Raw genomic sequence first — 17,247 nt, 5'->3', positions numbered from 1 at the left:
GGAATTATCACTCACAAAGGCCATGTGACAGCCTCAGCATAAGAGGATTATAACCTCAATAAGCAAAACAAAATAATATTTTTATTGCAATAAATCTGAAAAGAAAGTCTTGTACTTAATCCTCATGATAGCCAGAGTTCTGTTCTCTGCACAACTCCCTCCGGACTAAAGCAAACCTTTCTGTAGTCAGAAGGCAGTTTATCTTTCATGTACAAAACTACTGCAGTCCCAAAGACGAAACCAAGGAAAAAGAAGGAACTGTGCTAGGAGTCATTTCATGCAGCCAGCAAACAAATGGAAAAGAAGTAAGAGGAATAAATAAGTTTCATTTCCTACCAGATGCCACAACAGCCTTATTTGGAAATAACTATTAAGTGTACCACCAGTGAAATGCACCCAGATGGTCTTATCTTTAGCAGAGACTTTCCCATAACGATATATTCATTTGTGCCATATTCTTCCCTGAAGAACTAAAATAATTCTGTGTAAGTTCAAGAAAATTCTGCAAATTTAGCTTCTCCTACTCACCTTCATCAGTGACAGGGTAAGGGAATCTCTACAGTTTCGTAGTAAAGCTTCACATTCAGTAAGTGACTTATTATCTAGTGCAATGCCATTGATCTGCACACAAAAACACACACACAACAGAGGTCCGTAAATCAAAGGCAGCAGGTGGGTAGCATCCTAAGGTATCATCTCTGAGACAAAAAACCACTAGTTCTGTATGTGTACATGACTCAAGTTTGGTTGACCTTGTCCTGTCTTTCTCCATTCTTCACCAAAAAAAAAACCAAGCCTGTTAATTAGGATTTTGCTATTCCTACTAGAAATACAGTGTAACAACACTTGTTGCACTACATTAGCCTCTATGGTATTTGTACATCAACAGTAATCGCCTTCCCTTCTTTGGGGGTTCATAAATCAGACAGGTTGTTTAAGGCTGCAAACACACATAGGAGAAAACCTCCCCCCACAAGAAGGATGACAAGAAACCTTTCATCTAACTAAGGGATGTCTTTTTGGAACTGACCTTTCCTGTTCAGTACAAAAATCACGAGTATCATTATATATAAGCCAAGTGTGAAGACTCAGTGTCTCTGTCATTAATTCTCATATGAACCACCTGGAGCAAATAACCTGCACGTTATATTAATCACTCAGCCTACAAACACATTGTTTACAATAAATATTTAGTGAATATACAAAAAGGTCATAATACAGTGAAAGTAAAAATTAATTGGAAAGTTTGGGATCTTAGAGAAGCCTCAATGGTAACACTTTAAAATAAATTTAAAGAAAAAAAAAAAGAGAAAAAAAAAGGAAGAGAATGTATCCTTAGGACTTACCGCAATTATTCTGTCTCCCACAGTAAGGGAACCCTCTTTGGCAGCTGGGCTTCCAGGTACAACAGCAGCAACAAACACTCCATTTTCTAGACTGACCCCACTATCTGAAATACACAAAATAAACATACATTTACTCCTGCAATTCAAATACCTTGCTCAGACAGCACATCTGACCTGCTTGCACAAGAAAGAACTAGCAAACAAATAGAATTTCATTTTCTGAAAACACAAATAAATAACACAATGGCGGAAAACAGGGATATTTTGTCATCCTAAAATTTAATGTAATCATAAAAAGCTGGGGTGCCTGATGGGTTTAAGAATCCTGTTTAGCCTCCCAGTACACTCCAGACAGGCAGCTAACTAAAGTATGAAAAATAAACTAATAAACAAGCAACAGACACACTGGCCACAAAACCAAAACCCACCCAAGAACAGAAAAGAAAACCTGTACTTTAAAGAATAAAGCTATCAATATAAGCATTCTTAGTTTGCTAAAAACAAATAATTAAAATCCCTATCGAGGAGGTAGTAACAGCTCAAGCGGGATTTAAGCAGAGGCTCAGAACATGCACCTTTACATCAAGCCATTTTTGGCTGAACAAACACATACCAGCTACTTACAGCCTTTATAGCAATTACCTTTATGTCCAGAAACATTGATGTGAAGAGGTGTTACCACTCGTCCACCTAAGGACTTCCTTCTTCGAACTACCATGTTAATAACACCTCCTCCATTTAGAACAGCTTTTATAACTTGCTTTTTATCCTTATTAGTAAGATCCACATCATTTATCTTCAGCAACCAGTCGTTCACTCTAGCAAATAAACAGAAATAAACATGTCAATGTTACAAGCATACCTTGCTGGATGCAGCACATGAATAACATCCATGGAAAAGGATGCAACAGAGCTCATTACACCAAACCTTAATTATCTGGAGTTCTCTGTTCCTGAAAAAGCATTGAATAACAGCTAAATGAAAACCAGAACTTATAGTCTGCACTTCATAAGCAAAAGTATATCCTGGAATCAGTAATGACTAGCCCTTATTTAAAAGCAACTCTTTGGACAGAGGAGAGTGGTTAAAAACCTCTTATTGACACTAAGAATGGGAGCAGGTTTCAAATTATCCCTTGCTCTACTCACCTTTCCCCCTATCCTCCCCCAATACCTCATTCTCATGTCTTTCCCAAAATTTAAATAAATAGATCAAAGTTTCAGGAGATAATGAACAGAGTAGGTAAGACAGAGAAACAAAAGAACATTTAAAATCCTGGTAAGTTTTAGAGGGATGAGTCAAACTGTTTAATTTCTGTAATGCTTTCAGACTTTTGTCTTCTCAGTTCAGTTTTCCAAACAATATTAATAATACGCACATAACCAATGATAAAAAAAAACTTCAAAAAATGGGGAAAACTGCAGGCAATTTACAATATGGTCATATTCAGTTTATCATGATGAACAAAAGAAAAGTATCTTTCAAAGTCAAACCCTACCTTAATCGACCATCAGCGATACTTCCTTTGTCTACTTTGGTAACGAAGATCCCACAGTCTCCAGGGAGGTATGGCTCATTCACGCCTTCTGCCACATCAAAACCAAGTGCTTTCAAGTCCATATCATCCTAAAAAAATCATAGAATCATAGAATGCTAGGGATTGGAAGGGACCTCAAAAGATCATCTAGTCCAATTCCCCTGCCGGAGCAGGAACACCTGGATGAGGTTACACAGGAACGTGTCCAGGTGGGTTTGAATGTCTCCAGAGTAGGAGACATTCATACCTGTTCATACCTGTTCTGGGCAAGTTTTTATATTTTATACTTCAATATATAAGCTCTCAATTCTCAACTCCATTAGTTATTAGGCATCCTCCGGCATTATGAAAATTAAGGCTGAAATAACACAGAATGGAATTTCAAAGAGGAACAGGAAAGTAGAAGAGCACAGAAGAAAGCATGTTCAGACCCATATAACCCATTTTCAGGTATGATGCTGGATGTATCATGAGAGAACAAGGACATGTTCCTCAAGAATGGGCATTAATTGGGGCAAAAAACAACTGTAAAGGTAAGGAAACAGAACTGTGTCTTAATGATGAACTCAGAAAGATGTTCACTTTGATAGGGCTAGAGACCAGAAGCAAATGGGAAAGTAAGCTCTAACATTTAGGGGACCATTTCTAAACACACATTAGCGGCAATATTCTACCAGCCCTGGTCCAAAATTCACCATCCTCAATGTAAAAAGAGATAAACAACTTTAACAAATTTGTCATTGAACCAAACAGGGAAATTTTAATTTGGTGTTTGCTAAATGGCAAAGTCACTTTAAAAATTGGGACTAACTGACCACAAACTGATTTATTATTGATTTTTTCAGTGTTAAATAATACTACACTTAGAAAAATTAAGAGAAATCTACTTGAAATTAACTGGACCAACTATCTCAGCATACTGAAAGGAGATGATACTTGAAATTTAAAATAGAAAATTAAATTAAATTAAATAGAGCTTATATCAGATATGTAAGGCATGGTTCTAAACACAGTTCGATGACTAATGCCCTTAAAATCCGAGAGCACAAAGTCTTCAGGGAGCGCAAAAGATGCCTGACAAAAGCTGAAGATGAAAAATGCAAAAAATATAAACGTTACCAGTAATTAAATTGAGCTAAACCTGCCAAAAATACATTAAAATCCTTTTCATTCTTCCAAACATTCTATGTGAGAATAAAGCTTATAGAGAAGAGTAGGGGGTTGCTATGAAATAAAGATCACGGTTATCATTGCACAGCCCCAGAGCTGAAAAGTTAGTATTAGTTCTCTCAGTTTTGAGCTGAGTAGTTACGTAGAACATGAGCTTAAGTAGACAGGTGAAGCTGAAGCAAAAATAAAAGGGATTTAAATGCATTCAGCTCTATAATCTCCATCCTGGAATTCAAACGCTGGTAGGTCAGCAAGGATTTTCCCCAATATCTAATCAAGATTGGCACAATACTATTACTACAATGTGATAGCAGCAAGTATAATCCCTATCTTTAGGAAAGGAAAAGCTATATGCAGATGACAACGTCTACAACATTTGATCTCAGTAATGCAAACATTCGGTACAATCTTTGAAGTGAAGAATAAATAACTGTACAGGAATTGAAAATTCATCAGGCTACAATGTTGTTTATCGTGACTACAGCATATGATAGCGTTGCTGACTAATTTTCCAAACAATGAAGAAGCAAAATTATTACTTTCATTTAAAATGGAGAAGATGGTAATGCACAAAATCTGATGATGAAGGAGCTGGTCAAACGAGATGAAAAAGCACAGTGAAAGGGGAATTGTTTATCCCGAAAGAATTTACAGATGGTGGCCCTGATGGATCAGCATTGGTACTCAGTTCATATAGTCTTTTTGATCTATATATTTCAACATATAATATTACTAAATTATATTTTTGGTATAAAAAAAGGAATGTACTAGTAAGTCTGTTGAGATGCACTGTCATAACATAGACAGATTGAAAGAGCAGAAAAAAGATGACCCCCAATACTGCAGTAAAATAGAAGGGACAGCACTAAACCACAAACTTTGTCATTCAGGAATAAGAAAGAAATGCTGGCATATCCAGAAGCTGTTAAAAATGAAACACAATCTGGGAGACCACCTGTGAGTGCTATGCAGTCAAAAAAATTACAATTAGTGAACCATGTGATGTGCCAGCCAACAATTTTAAATAGAGCAGCATACAAGACTTGCATACAAAGCAGTGAAATAAAAATTCCAGAAGAAATGAAGAAAAAGAAAATTAAATGAAACAAAGTACTATCAGGATAATGAAAGGATGTAAAGGTTATCTGAAAAGCTAAACCTAAGAACTTTATTTAAGATGCCAAAATGGAAAAGAGAATTAACCCTCTCTACAGACAAGTAAGAGAAATTAGCATCTCCTATTATCACAGATGTTTAAGCTGAAGGACAATGTTGCCCTATATATGTTAATTATTAATAAATATTTTTAATACTTCAACATTTCTAACCATCAAATCTGAGCAAATGTAGTACAAATAGCTTCACAGAGAAGGTTAACTATTCTATGCATTTATTATAAGTGATGTCACCTGTAACAGCAGAGGACTGGACTCTTCAATGCCAGTGTTTCTATCACATTTCAAGTTTCTGCTGCCTCAGCACTGCTGTTTCTGCAATGAGTCTAGCTTTAAGAACACTAAACATTTACTTTAAAACATTTTTTTTTACAGTACATGGACCCTGGTACTTTGCAAGATCATATGAAGGAACTACAGGGTGTTTCAAAAAGATGGATATAATTTGAAATCGCTATGCTTTGAAATTGGGTTCATCTTTTTGAAATACCTTGTACTTCTAATTCACATGAAGAAAAATACAAAGCTTGTGTGCAACAGCTTTGTTTTGTCAACTACTTTCACCTAGATGCTACTGCACTTGCTGCACATGTGAGTGCGGTTCCCAGCACAACAATAAAGAACTAAAAATATACAGATTAGAGTTATTTTTAATCATGCCCTGTATCAAGATGTTATAATTGACTTCAAAGCTACCCAATATATAAGACAATACAGTTCATGCTTTTGACTCACTCTGTCTTTTTCAAATTCTACCACTTCTGTTTCCCATTCCAGAGAATCTGTGTCTATGGCTGAGTCATGGGAACTATGGGCCATCAGCTGACGGAATCTGGCCTCCTTTTCCAACTGATTCTCCATCTTCTCCCTAGACAAAGAAAATAATTATTTCTAGACACAAGCAACCCTTTTAAATAAACTGATACCTAATGTTATCATCATGTGATACAGTATATTTTGGTTTCTAGATCAAAAATCCAAGATGTACCAAAATTTCAGCCCATGCTTTCATCTTTCCAGTATTCTTGGCCTGCTATGGAATTGACTTTCCTTTTCTATATATCATCCTAACTTAGTCTTACATTTTTTGCATTCTTTTTACATGATTGAAACACACTAGTTTTCTAACATCTGTCAAAATGGATTTAGTTTACCCTCAGATGAGCTGCATCAATATGCTCAGGGCAGGTGGGGCATGATAAATACCAACAGCAAAACCTCTTCCACAACCCATTGAGATGATGTATGGTGCACATTTTCCTTGCATTCATAAGCCAGTCAGAACAGAGTTGGGACAAACTAAATTGCTGTTAATCTGACTTCAGTGAAAGAATCCCATATTGCTCAAGCATATCTCCACAGTACAAAGGTTAGAATATTTGTCTCATTGATAAGATTAAAAGGTTAACATAGTACCCATCACAATAATTTCCATGATAACTAAAAATACAGGCTGTGTTTCCACACACGATGTCATGAACACATGCTGCCCACAGCTATAACAACATATGGTTCACTTGTAAACACAGCTAACAAACGGAAGTTTTTATCACAAGCTCCCATGCAGTTTGATCATTTCTCTTAACATACTTCAGTTCCTTCAGTTCACGCACAGCATCATTTTTCTGCTTTCTCATGTCATCCAGATTGCGAAGAGCTTCAGCCAAGTCACTCACAGCCCGGTCTCTCTCCCTCCTTAAGTTGTCACACAAAGTCCTTCAAAACCAAAGAAGTTTCAATTTAGTTACTTAAAGCCCTGAGTAACAAACTAGTTTTACCACACTGTATAGTTACTGTAAAATTTTAAAAAGCAGTTTCAAATGTTCCCTTTTGAGAAAAAAAAAGTATAAGAAAGAAAAAAATTACATATGCTATTGTGTTAAGCAAAAATTTGTCAAGATAAGAGAAACTTTATTAATTACTTTCAAAACCTTATTTCTACTTCTTTAAATTAGCAGAAAAAAAAAAAGTCTTATTAAAGTATTTTCCCTTGGTCCCTTAAACATGTTTAGTAACAAATATATTGGATACTTTTTGCAAAATGTTCCCAGAGGTAAAGAATTATTTACAGGACTATAGCTGTAGAAGGATTAGGTATATCACCTAAAAAATACATAATTTGTGGTCCTTACATAGCAGTGCTGCTGGACTTTATGGTATTTACTAGAGACATTATGGGTATGAAAGTACAGACTAAACAAAGTACCTTGTAAGGTGCCCTCAGGTTTTAAAAGAAAACACTCTGTGACAGCTAACGCAGAAGTTCTGACAAGTTGAAGCAAGTGCTAGGAAAACTCAGCAAGACCTGGAATTGCACCAACTGCACACAAGATGTTACAAAGATCATTCACGCACCATCTAGCATTCATTTACCGTATACTTTCCCTTTCTGCAACAATCTTATCCCGCTCTTGAAAGGCCCAATCTCTTCTGCACTTGGCTACTTCTGCTTCCTGGACGGCTTCCTTTAGTTCTTGTGACATTGCCTCATATTGTTTCCGAAGCATTTCAATTTCTTTGTTTGCTCTTTCTATGTCTAAGGTAGCAGAATCTTGTATCTAGGAATGAACAACATAGGTAAGTATTTTAAGCACAATTTTTAGGTAAGTACACACAAACATGTATTCAGTTCTCATGTTTTCATGAAAAATGTTCATTTATCTTGTTGGCAACTTTGGCAGGGGGAAGACTGAAACTGTTGTAATGTGTTTCACTCAGTGGTGCACAAACCTGAGTGAACAGAACCTACACAAATAAAAATCCTTACTTCGAAATAACATCAGTGAATCTTTTGTATTTCAGATATAATATTCCATGCTTCTTTCTTTTCTACTTGACCAAGAGAAAAAAATTCAAGGATATTTAGAAATCAGATACACTATTATAAGCAGTTACAACACAGATTTCCTGCATTAATGTCTGATATTTACCCTGGAACAACTAGATGCACACTTTCACAACACAGACTTTGCGATGCACACAGGCCCCTTAACTCCAAATTTGAGCAATGGAATTCCAACAAAGTTTTGTTTGAATGTTTCTTGGTTTAGATAAGAACTACTTTCCTCTTAATTCAACTTGTTTCTTTAACATCCTCCATGTTGAAGAAGTGAGATGGTGACAATAATAAGACAGATACACAGAGAACACTCTCCAGGCTTGCAGCCCAGTAACCACAAGCCAACTAAAGGATAAAGCCCATCTCAAACACTGAAGGCCATGGGCTTGCAAAAAACTGTGTGCTTCACTTCAAGAATATAAATAAATCTAATGAATCTGACTAGACTTGTCATTAGACTGAAGATTAAACTTTGGAGGACTGTTTTTAAGACCTGAACGCATGTACGTCAAAGAGAGACTACTAAGTCATGATTAATATTTTAAAGGCTCTTTTTTTCCTCCAAGTTACAATTATATTCAAAAATAAGAGAGCACAAAACCTTACACCCCAGGTTTACAGTCTCACTTCAAAATTAAAAATAAAAAGTTGCAACAAATAAGACCTAATGAAGGCTAGGAAGAGTCATGTCTGGACTTTTGATTGTCTCTTTCACTTCCAATGACCACTTTCTTCTCTGACACTTCACTGGCAGGAAAAAGACAATCGAAAGGACCACTCAAAGCAACAAAAAAAGTTTATATTTTAAGCATCAATTCTAATTTGGAATCCACCAAAGGTGAGCAGCTGAGCAGGTACATTGCTAAGTCACAGTGAAGCTCACCCAAGCTTACGCAGCTTCCTTGAGAAAAGCACAAATTTCCAAAATCTCACTGGTTTGGCCATAAAGAACCAAACACAATGAAAGATTTATCTCCAGTACAACTGCAAACATAGCTTAATTGCTTCCCTGCACACTCATTCAGGATTTGTAAATCTGTGTGACTGACAGGGCTAAAAAGTTTATTTGTACTGGTAAAGGGTTGGTATTCAATGAAAACAGAATACAAGTTTAATGAAAACAATATAGTTTAATATTAAATAATTTCATATTCCTTAGTTATTTCATGAGCATAAAAGTTGTGATAGTATGCATTTTCATGCTACATTACATGTAAGCATTTACAGTTGTATGCGGCTTGATGTTTAGCATTGCACACATGACAAGAATGTCAGTAAGTGTGCAGAACTGTAAGAATCTTACCAGCCACACAAGGACATAAATCATCAGAATAGCATACTTATACTACCAACATGTATAGATTAGAAAATGTACAATCACACTTCAATAAACTTCCTTTAAGAAGTATTATAAACAGCTAACATCCTAAGCAGGTCACAGGCACGAACAACACATTAAAGATGTCATCAAGCCCACCAGCAGGTAATCTGCCCAGCCACCTGCTAATTACAATATTTTATTTGCCATTTACAAACAGAAACCTAATACTAAGCATAACTGTATTTCTTTCAAACAAGATCTGTCACTGTGTCTTGAAGAACATACATGCGTTTGTATGTGCTTTAGAGTGACTTTGAGTGTCTTCCTCCATTACTCCGTGTGCCCAGACCTTTAACTGATGTCTTCAAAATGAATGACCGTTTGAAGCTACGAAAGAAATAGTAATCTATGAAGACTTGCAATACCTGACGGGCTTGGTAATATTCCCTTAGTAGATGGTCTCTCTGGATGATAGCTTCTGTTCTCTCCTTCCTGGCAACATCTCTTTCTTCCTTCACTGTCTCTATATCCTTGCAGGCTTGATCAAGTTCCTTCTGAGCCTCAGCTTTGTCCTTCACTTCATGACAGTATTTTTCCAGCAACTCGTTCCTCTCACAAATTGCTCGGTCTCTTTCCACGAGAGCTGAGTTTAGCTCCTAAAACAAGATCCATTGTTTGCAGTAGGTTAAGTACAGAAGGAAACAGTTCATCTTTCCAACTGGATACACTCTGATACCTCAAAAGCCCAAAGAGTTTACCACTAATGTTCTGAAAAATGGGAGCAGAACACGACTGATCACATTACATACAAGGAAGTATTAGCAAAGATTATTAAATCGGTACTGAAGATATGAGAATTTCACATTAGCACAGTCCAATGTCAAAACTAAACAAGAATCTGGGAGCACTCACAGTTTTGAGGAATCTAAATGAAGGAAAGTTATTAAACAGTCAGACTTGGTGTTGTAAGAACGGCTTTAAGTATGGCAAAGGCTAAGAATACACTGTGAATTTTTTTAAGCAACTACCCTGAGTTTACAGGACTGAAATCATTCAGACAACCTAGCTACATATCTTATGGCTTCTTCATCAGTTTTAAAGGGATATTAAAGTCACATGCCAGTATGATACCAACGTGCAAGCTACAGAACGTTCAAAGATAAAACCACAGTATGCCATAAAGCAGAATGACATTTCATTAAGTTTGATATTCAGCTGCACCATAATAAAAAAGATGAGGCAAACATTGCTCTAAGATACAATCTGCCTTTTAAAAATAGTTTAAAATAGAGCTCCTATTGAAAGAATGAAGCATTGAAACAGTTGAATTTCATGCCATTACCTTTTTAGATAGTCCCACTCTCTAGAAGCATTCAAACAATGGCTACAAGTCCTTCTACATACAGGCATTCCTAGCTGAAAACTATTGATGTTTTGATCTCAAAAAGATCACCTGAGACAGCTGACATTTGAAAAGCAATGGAAAGAAAGGGTCCAAATACTCAAAGACAGAAAGACATCATATCATAAACTGACTTCCATTCTACTTTCCTCTACAATTTTCAAGGAATAAGATTGAGTATTTAAAGCACAGATGATTGCATTTTGCTGTATTGACATAATTGGTTTTGAGATATGGCATTTAATTAAGGCTAGTCAGGCTGTTTTAACAGGTCCATGAGGGTATTAAAACAGCTATTTTGACTGTAGAGTAACAGACAAGTAGTAGAATTAATGACTCACCCTGTGAACTTTAAGCATATCAGTGCACCGCAATTACCAGAGCACTTAAGTTTCCTCAACATCAGTAAGAGCTTCCATTGCTCAGTACCTCTAAAAAGAAATCTCTAACCCATCTGCTGGTGCAGGCAAGTTTTAGCACTGGAAGCAATGTTTTGCACAGTTTAAGTACAGACTTTATTAAATGGGCATTCAAGTGTTCATATAAAACTTACATAAAAATTTTCCAGTAGCTAGCAAAGATCGAAGTCATCACAGTATCAAGGCAGAGGTAAAGTTTGCAGAAAGCCCTTAGTTAAGCACGAATTTACAGTGATTGGAAAAAAAAAATACACATTGCCAGAGCTTATTCCAGCATGCTCAATACAAACTATCTGAATAAGAGCAGCCATTGCCTCCAGTGGTCAGTAGTAAAATTTCACCTCTGTCTTTTTCCCCGTGACATTTGCACAAAATTACAACATGATAGCACAGGGCAATGTGCCATTTGGCGCTGATTAGAACACCTTCTGTTTGGAAATATCAGTGTGGTGTGGTTTGGTTTGAAGAACGATTCTGAATTTGTGAAGAATTCATATGATTGAAGGAAGTTCATGCACCTGAATTTAATAAGATAATTTCATACAGGATAAAATACAACAGGTTCATTAAACACTGGGGAAAGTTGACTACCACTGAGATGAAACACAACATTCTAAGTATTTCCTGGAGCAAACATTCTGCCAAACAAAACCACCACTGGGCAAGTAGAGGGAGAAATATATAATATCTAATCCCTAGCTCTGAGTGACCAGGCTGACTAGAACTTAATCCAAAACTGTCCATAGTGGAAAATCCTGAGATTTCTTCTATTGTTTATAAATGCCAGATAATTATTACATTCTGGATGTAAATTAACCCATTATGTTTGGGCATGTGGAACCACAAAAAGTACTATGTGACACAGCAACACATCTGCTCACAAGCAGTAGAGTCATAGCTACAGGAAAACAGGAAAAAAAGGAAAACTCACAGTACTGCTATTTTACGTTTTTTAATAAATTACAGAAGCAGTTATTTCTGCTTTCTAATGGGCCAGTTCCAGGGGCAAAGACAAGCGTGTGCCTGTGCCCTGCCAGCACCTCACTCAGCAGTCCAAGGCGCTTACCTGTTCTTATTCACACATCTCTTCAAAGTCATCTAGGTAGGAGGGAACACTGCTGTATTTAAAATTTTAATTTCCTGCCTCTTAAAGCACTTTGGCAAATTACACATAGTGCCACAATGACAGATAGAACAAACTGGAGCAGAACGACTAATTGTGGCTGTTTTCATCAATATTCCTTAGTAGCTACCCTGATTCCACTGAAATCAGCAACAGACGTTTCTGTTGGCTTCATGGCTTTGATGAATGTAGAACAGGTACAAAACGTATTAAAACCTCACTCACTGTTGCTAAATTCTTTAGGTGGCAACTGTGAGGAGCCGAAAACTATGAATTCTGAAAACCAGAAGTTAGTTATTTTTAAAAGCTCTGATGCTGTATGTCACAATTCACATTAAGTCCATCAACAACAGTGTGATGTAAAAAAAGCTCCACACTAATTTTTCATGAAGATCATTTTGCTCAGATGTAATGCTGTGAAAAAAGTAAAATGAGATTTATAGGCAATGAGGTATATTTACTTGTATCTATTTCATGCTGAATTAAGTATCTGTAAACCAATGGGCCAGGTCAATGTCTATCAGCTGAAATGAAACCGAGCATTAAATTGCATTTTGGAAATCTTAACAGCATCATTATAACATGGTGGAAACATAAGCATTTCAAGAACATATTGCTGAAAAATACAAAGTTCTGGTTTCAAATTCTTTAAGGTATGCCTGAGTTGTAGTGAAAAATCTTTAAAATATTCTCTTTAACTTAAATGCAGAAAGAGGGAAAAGAAGGAAGACCATGCATGTCAGCACAGGCTTTGCATAAACATTTGAGACTACTTTATTATGTACCATCTTCAGTCATAGTGGATAGTATCCAGTGGTTCCTGTACAAGTAAGAAGTTAAAATTAATGAATATTTAGAGCTATATTGTTTCAGAGAGCATTACTTGAAAAGGTAGAGAAGACCAATGGAGTAAAGGAGAACAGAATTAAGTCAAGTGAACAGCAAATTTAAACTGACAGGTACTCTATTCAACCATACAAATCTTAATAAATTGATAGTAAAAAGGACAGCTATAGGAAAACATCAGCACAGAATTTTCTCTTTGCAGTGCATTCCTATTTTTCATTAATTAGTCACACATTTCAGATTCTAGTATCAACATTCCCCATCGAAACAGTATGTTAGTACCTGTCTTAAAGCTTCCATCTCTTCACTAGCCACTCGCTTCTCAGAAGAAGTGTTCTTCAGTTTGGACTCTGCAAGCTCCAGCTCTGTTTGAAGCTTATCTACTTCTTTAATTACTTGATCTCTCTCACTCATTATGAGGCGGTATTCATTGAAAACTGAATCCCTTTCTTCCTTGTATTTCTCTGCATCCTTTGCTGCTTTCAGCTGCATTGTTTTGAACCTTGTCACCTCCGACTGCAATCGCTCCATCTCTCTCTGCAACTCTTTATTTTGGGCTGTGGCATTGCTTAGTTCCTGCTGTACTGATTCAAATCTAAAAACAAGCAGAAACACCAATAAGGTACTTATTTTCCTTTTTTCATACATTAAGGATTTGGCAGCATAATCAAACATATCTATTGGTAACACACAACTGCAGAGGACTTCTTAGACAATGTACTCTCAATGCTGCAAAATAAAAGTTGGACTAATTATTGGTTTAGCAACATTAGTGAACCTTTAGGAATATTAGGAAACCTTTTTAATGAACCAAAATATAAAAATTGTTAGAAATAATTTATAATTAGTTTAATTATTAAAAACAAATTTCTAACAAATTATTCTAAGAGGAATGCAAAACATTGCCGTTATTTAATAGCACAAGTCTAACTTGATTTACTGCATTTAACTTCAAAGATGAGCAGAGCTAACTCCTCCTCCCAGCACACACTCTCAGGTATGTGGAAGACGGAAGCAAATGCAGAAAATGGAAAAAAAATAGAACTTCCACATGCCCAGATATGCCACAGGGTTGATAATGGATAGGTCAGAGACAGGGGGGGGTGGTGCGGAAAAAGGCAGACAATGAGACAATGGAACTAAAAAACTAAAACCAGGTAATTCAAACATTGTTTGTTTTCACCAGTAGATCATCCAATAAAACTGAAATGCAAAATATCTTGAACTATCTAAAGTATTTTTTTTAATTTAACACAGACAAAAACATCACTACTTTATCACTACAAAATACTGAAGTATGGCACAATTTAAAAATACAACATTAAACGTTTTATTTGATTTTCAAGTAGTAACTTTGTGTTTATATTGACAAAGCATTCTTTAAAGCAAGAATGTAATATTACAGCCAAGTTCACAATTAGGTTTGAAAAGAGACTTCTCTCGAGAGCAGTGTTTTACCACAACTGGACACCAGGATTTCCTTGCATGTTTTTTCCAAAACTCACAGGTAAGTGCCATTGATAGAAACACTGTACCTAAGTTGACAGACTTTTAGGGTTATCCAAATTTCAGGTGCCTACAAACCTCTGGCAGACTTTCTTCCCTCTCTCCCCATGCCCCATATACCTCCCGCTGTTTAAAAGTGCGATTTCTTGTCTACTACAGCATATTGCCTGAGTCTTCACAAGAGACCACTATAAACCTAATTTCGAATATTTCCTTGAAAGCCTCAGTGTATTGAAAGCATTTCCATAGCTTTACTAAGGCGTTTGCCAGTCATGTCAAAACCATCACCCTGCTCCTTTCGGGAAATTCTTCTGTTTAAGAGATCATTTGGCTCGCAGTACAGAACACCTAACATACTGCAATCTGAATTTCTTCTTTTATTTTCAGAACTGTGAGCATGAAGCTAAGAAGAACATACTATAGAAGTACAAGGATGTATCAGAAATCTAAGAGACTATGCCAAACAACCCCATTGGCATGTAAGAACCCACAGTATATTTGCATTTAACAGTACATTTAACTATTTCTGGGTCAAATCAAGGAAAACACTGGGAAGATTCAGGAGAGAGGGGAGGAGAAAATATTTAAGGCAATGTTTGCCAAGCAAAAAAACCACTCATCATTAATGAAGAAAAAAAAAAATAACAACACACACACAACCAAACCAAAGCATCAAAGCAAGCAAAGTAAGCATGGGGAAAGTGATCAGAGGGAGAAAAGAAAGCCCCTGCCATAGAGGAACATTCATATTAAACAGTGATGATTCGAGGAAACCTGAAGGCAAAGTTGCAGCAGATAGTCCTTGGTCCTGCTTGATCTTGCATTGCCTGCTAAAGAGGAAATACAGGCAGCTGGATCACACTGTCACAGATGCCTTCTGTAGCGAAAGACCCTTTCTAATAACTTGTGAATGGGTTGCCAGTAGCAGGGGTGGATGAGTCAGTAGCAACAAGCATGGGTTTATAAGGGCAACCAATACTGAAAAGAACTCTCATCAGGACTCATGTGGTGCAATAGCTCACATTCAAAATGCAGAGACACACGTGTAGGGCAAGGTTTAGCATACAGGAATTAGATAGCTGGTATAGCCAATTTTTAATTTGCAAACTATCCACCAACTAAACCACATTGGTAGCATTCATATGCTGTATACTATTGTGACAATGTTATAGATAAAAGAAAAAAGGTTGAATACTTCTCTGATATTCTTTAAGGCCAAAGACTCATTCAAAATGAGACCTGGGCCATCACTGTAATCTTACTCATCCTGCCCTCCTTAAAAGCTTTTTGACTGTGTTTATATTTTGTATTAAAAAAAATAGTGCTGCAATTTATAACCCATTCATCCTCAAACTACAACTTCCTTAAGTTTCACATTCTGAAAAGTATACACATCTGAAACACACTTCAAAAATCTTTGGTCAGTCACTCAGAGAAATATGGTTTTAGTTATGAAGAAAGGGTATAAACATGAGACAAATAATGGTTTCTAACAAATAGAAAAAAGTGAAAAAGCAGCCCAGACCCAAAGCCAACTGAATAAAAGGCAAATATTCCTGAAGTTTGGTTACATGAATTCAGCTGGATCACTGGTTCAAAGGAATGTGAATATCTTTAATAAAATTTGTAAAACCAACCTCTGCTCAGTATCAACCCACACCTTCCTCTCAAGAACCAAGCTCTGCTCAGTATTGAACCACAACTTCCTAAATCACAAGGCCACAATACCACTGTGTTGACTTTCTGCATGTATCAGCATAGTTGCAGTATTGCTTGTAGTGTACGTTAGGCTTTCCCTCACTTTCAGGAATCCATGGCAGTCTAAGTTAAATAACTTATTATCTTATTGTTCATATTCTCCTATAGTTTAATTTGATGGATCGCAACTATGTACACGCTATTCACGTGTACATTATTATCTAGGTGCAATCTCACCTTTTTGAAAGATGAGAAGCCTATGAATGTGTAAAACAACATTTTTTGGCTTCGGTCTGTGGGAGTTGTATATTATCCCTAACTTATGGCAGTGAAAACATTCCCAACATTCACGCAGATGCTCTCTGGAGTCCTTACGTATATTAGCATTCCTCCTACTCCATTTGAGTAACTGCGTAGGCTCAGCATCAAGGAGGAGCAGAGAGGGGTGAAGTGTGGGATGACAAGTGTCTGTGCCCATATGGTTTGGCACTTGTGGTGCTCACAGCACCAGCACCTTCTCCACAAACCAGCGCTCCCAGCCGTCTGCATCCAGTGAACTCTGCTGCCAGCCAGAAGCTCTGCCTCAGAGTCCCATGCAGTCTGCAGTTCTAATTTTCATGAGAAGTTAACTTATGCTCGAGAACATCTTAATCTGCTAAACACCTTTTAAACGCATCCTTTTATTGACTTTTTAAAAAAGTATTTAAATAAAGATATACATGTTAATGGACTCACCATCCATTGAGGAGTTCGTTTGGAACACTAAGTCTGAGGTTTAACAAAACTTTGGTTGCATTTGACTCCTGTGTCAACATACCTTGGAAGCCAGAATATCCTCTTCTTACATGAGCTAAACAATGGTTA

The 17,247-nt window shown here is 36.6% G+C and overlaps 1 protein-coding gene across 4 annotated transcripts in view; it reads right to left on the bottom strand.

Annotated features, from left to right (window-relative positions):
• Positions 1-17,247, bottom strand: part of DLG5 (discs large MAGUK scaffold protein 5) — a 107,956-nt gene that overhangs the window by 28,211 nt on the left and 62,498 nt on the right. For all 4 annotated transcript variants that reach the window (XM_065843388.2, XM_071811777.1, XM_065843389.2 and 1 more), the window contains 9 exons: positions 13,462-13,774; positions 9,815-10,045; positions 7,603-7,787; positions 6,820-6,945; positions 5,965-6,097; positions 2,846-2,973; positions 1,989-2,164; positions 1,347-1,450; positions 529-621 (listed from right to left, as the gene is read on the bottom strand). In XM_065843388.2, coding sequence (XP_065699460.1) covers positions 529-621; positions 1,347-1,450; positions 1,989-2,164; positions 2,846-2,973; positions 5,965-6,097; positions 6,820-6,945; positions 7,603-7,787; positions 9,815-10,045; positions 13,462-13,774 — 1,489 coding nt within the window. The remainder of the gene's footprint in view (positions 1-528; positions 622-1,346; positions 1,451-1,988; positions 2,165-2,845; positions 2,974-5,964; positions 6,098-6,819; positions 6,946-7,602; positions 7,788-9,814; positions 10,046-13,461; positions 13,775-17,247) is intronic.

The sequence above is a fragment of the Patagioenas fasciata genome, chromosome 8 (genome assembly GCF_037038585.1).
Source record: "Patagioenas fasciata isolate bPatFas1 chromosome 8, bPatFas1.hap1, whole genome shotgun sequence".
In the NCBI taxonomy this organism is placed as follows: Eukaryota; Metazoa; Chordata; class Aves; order Columbiformes; family Columbidae; genus Patagioenas; species Patagioenas fasciata.
This window is presented reverse-complemented; position numbering and strand designations above follow the sequence as displayed.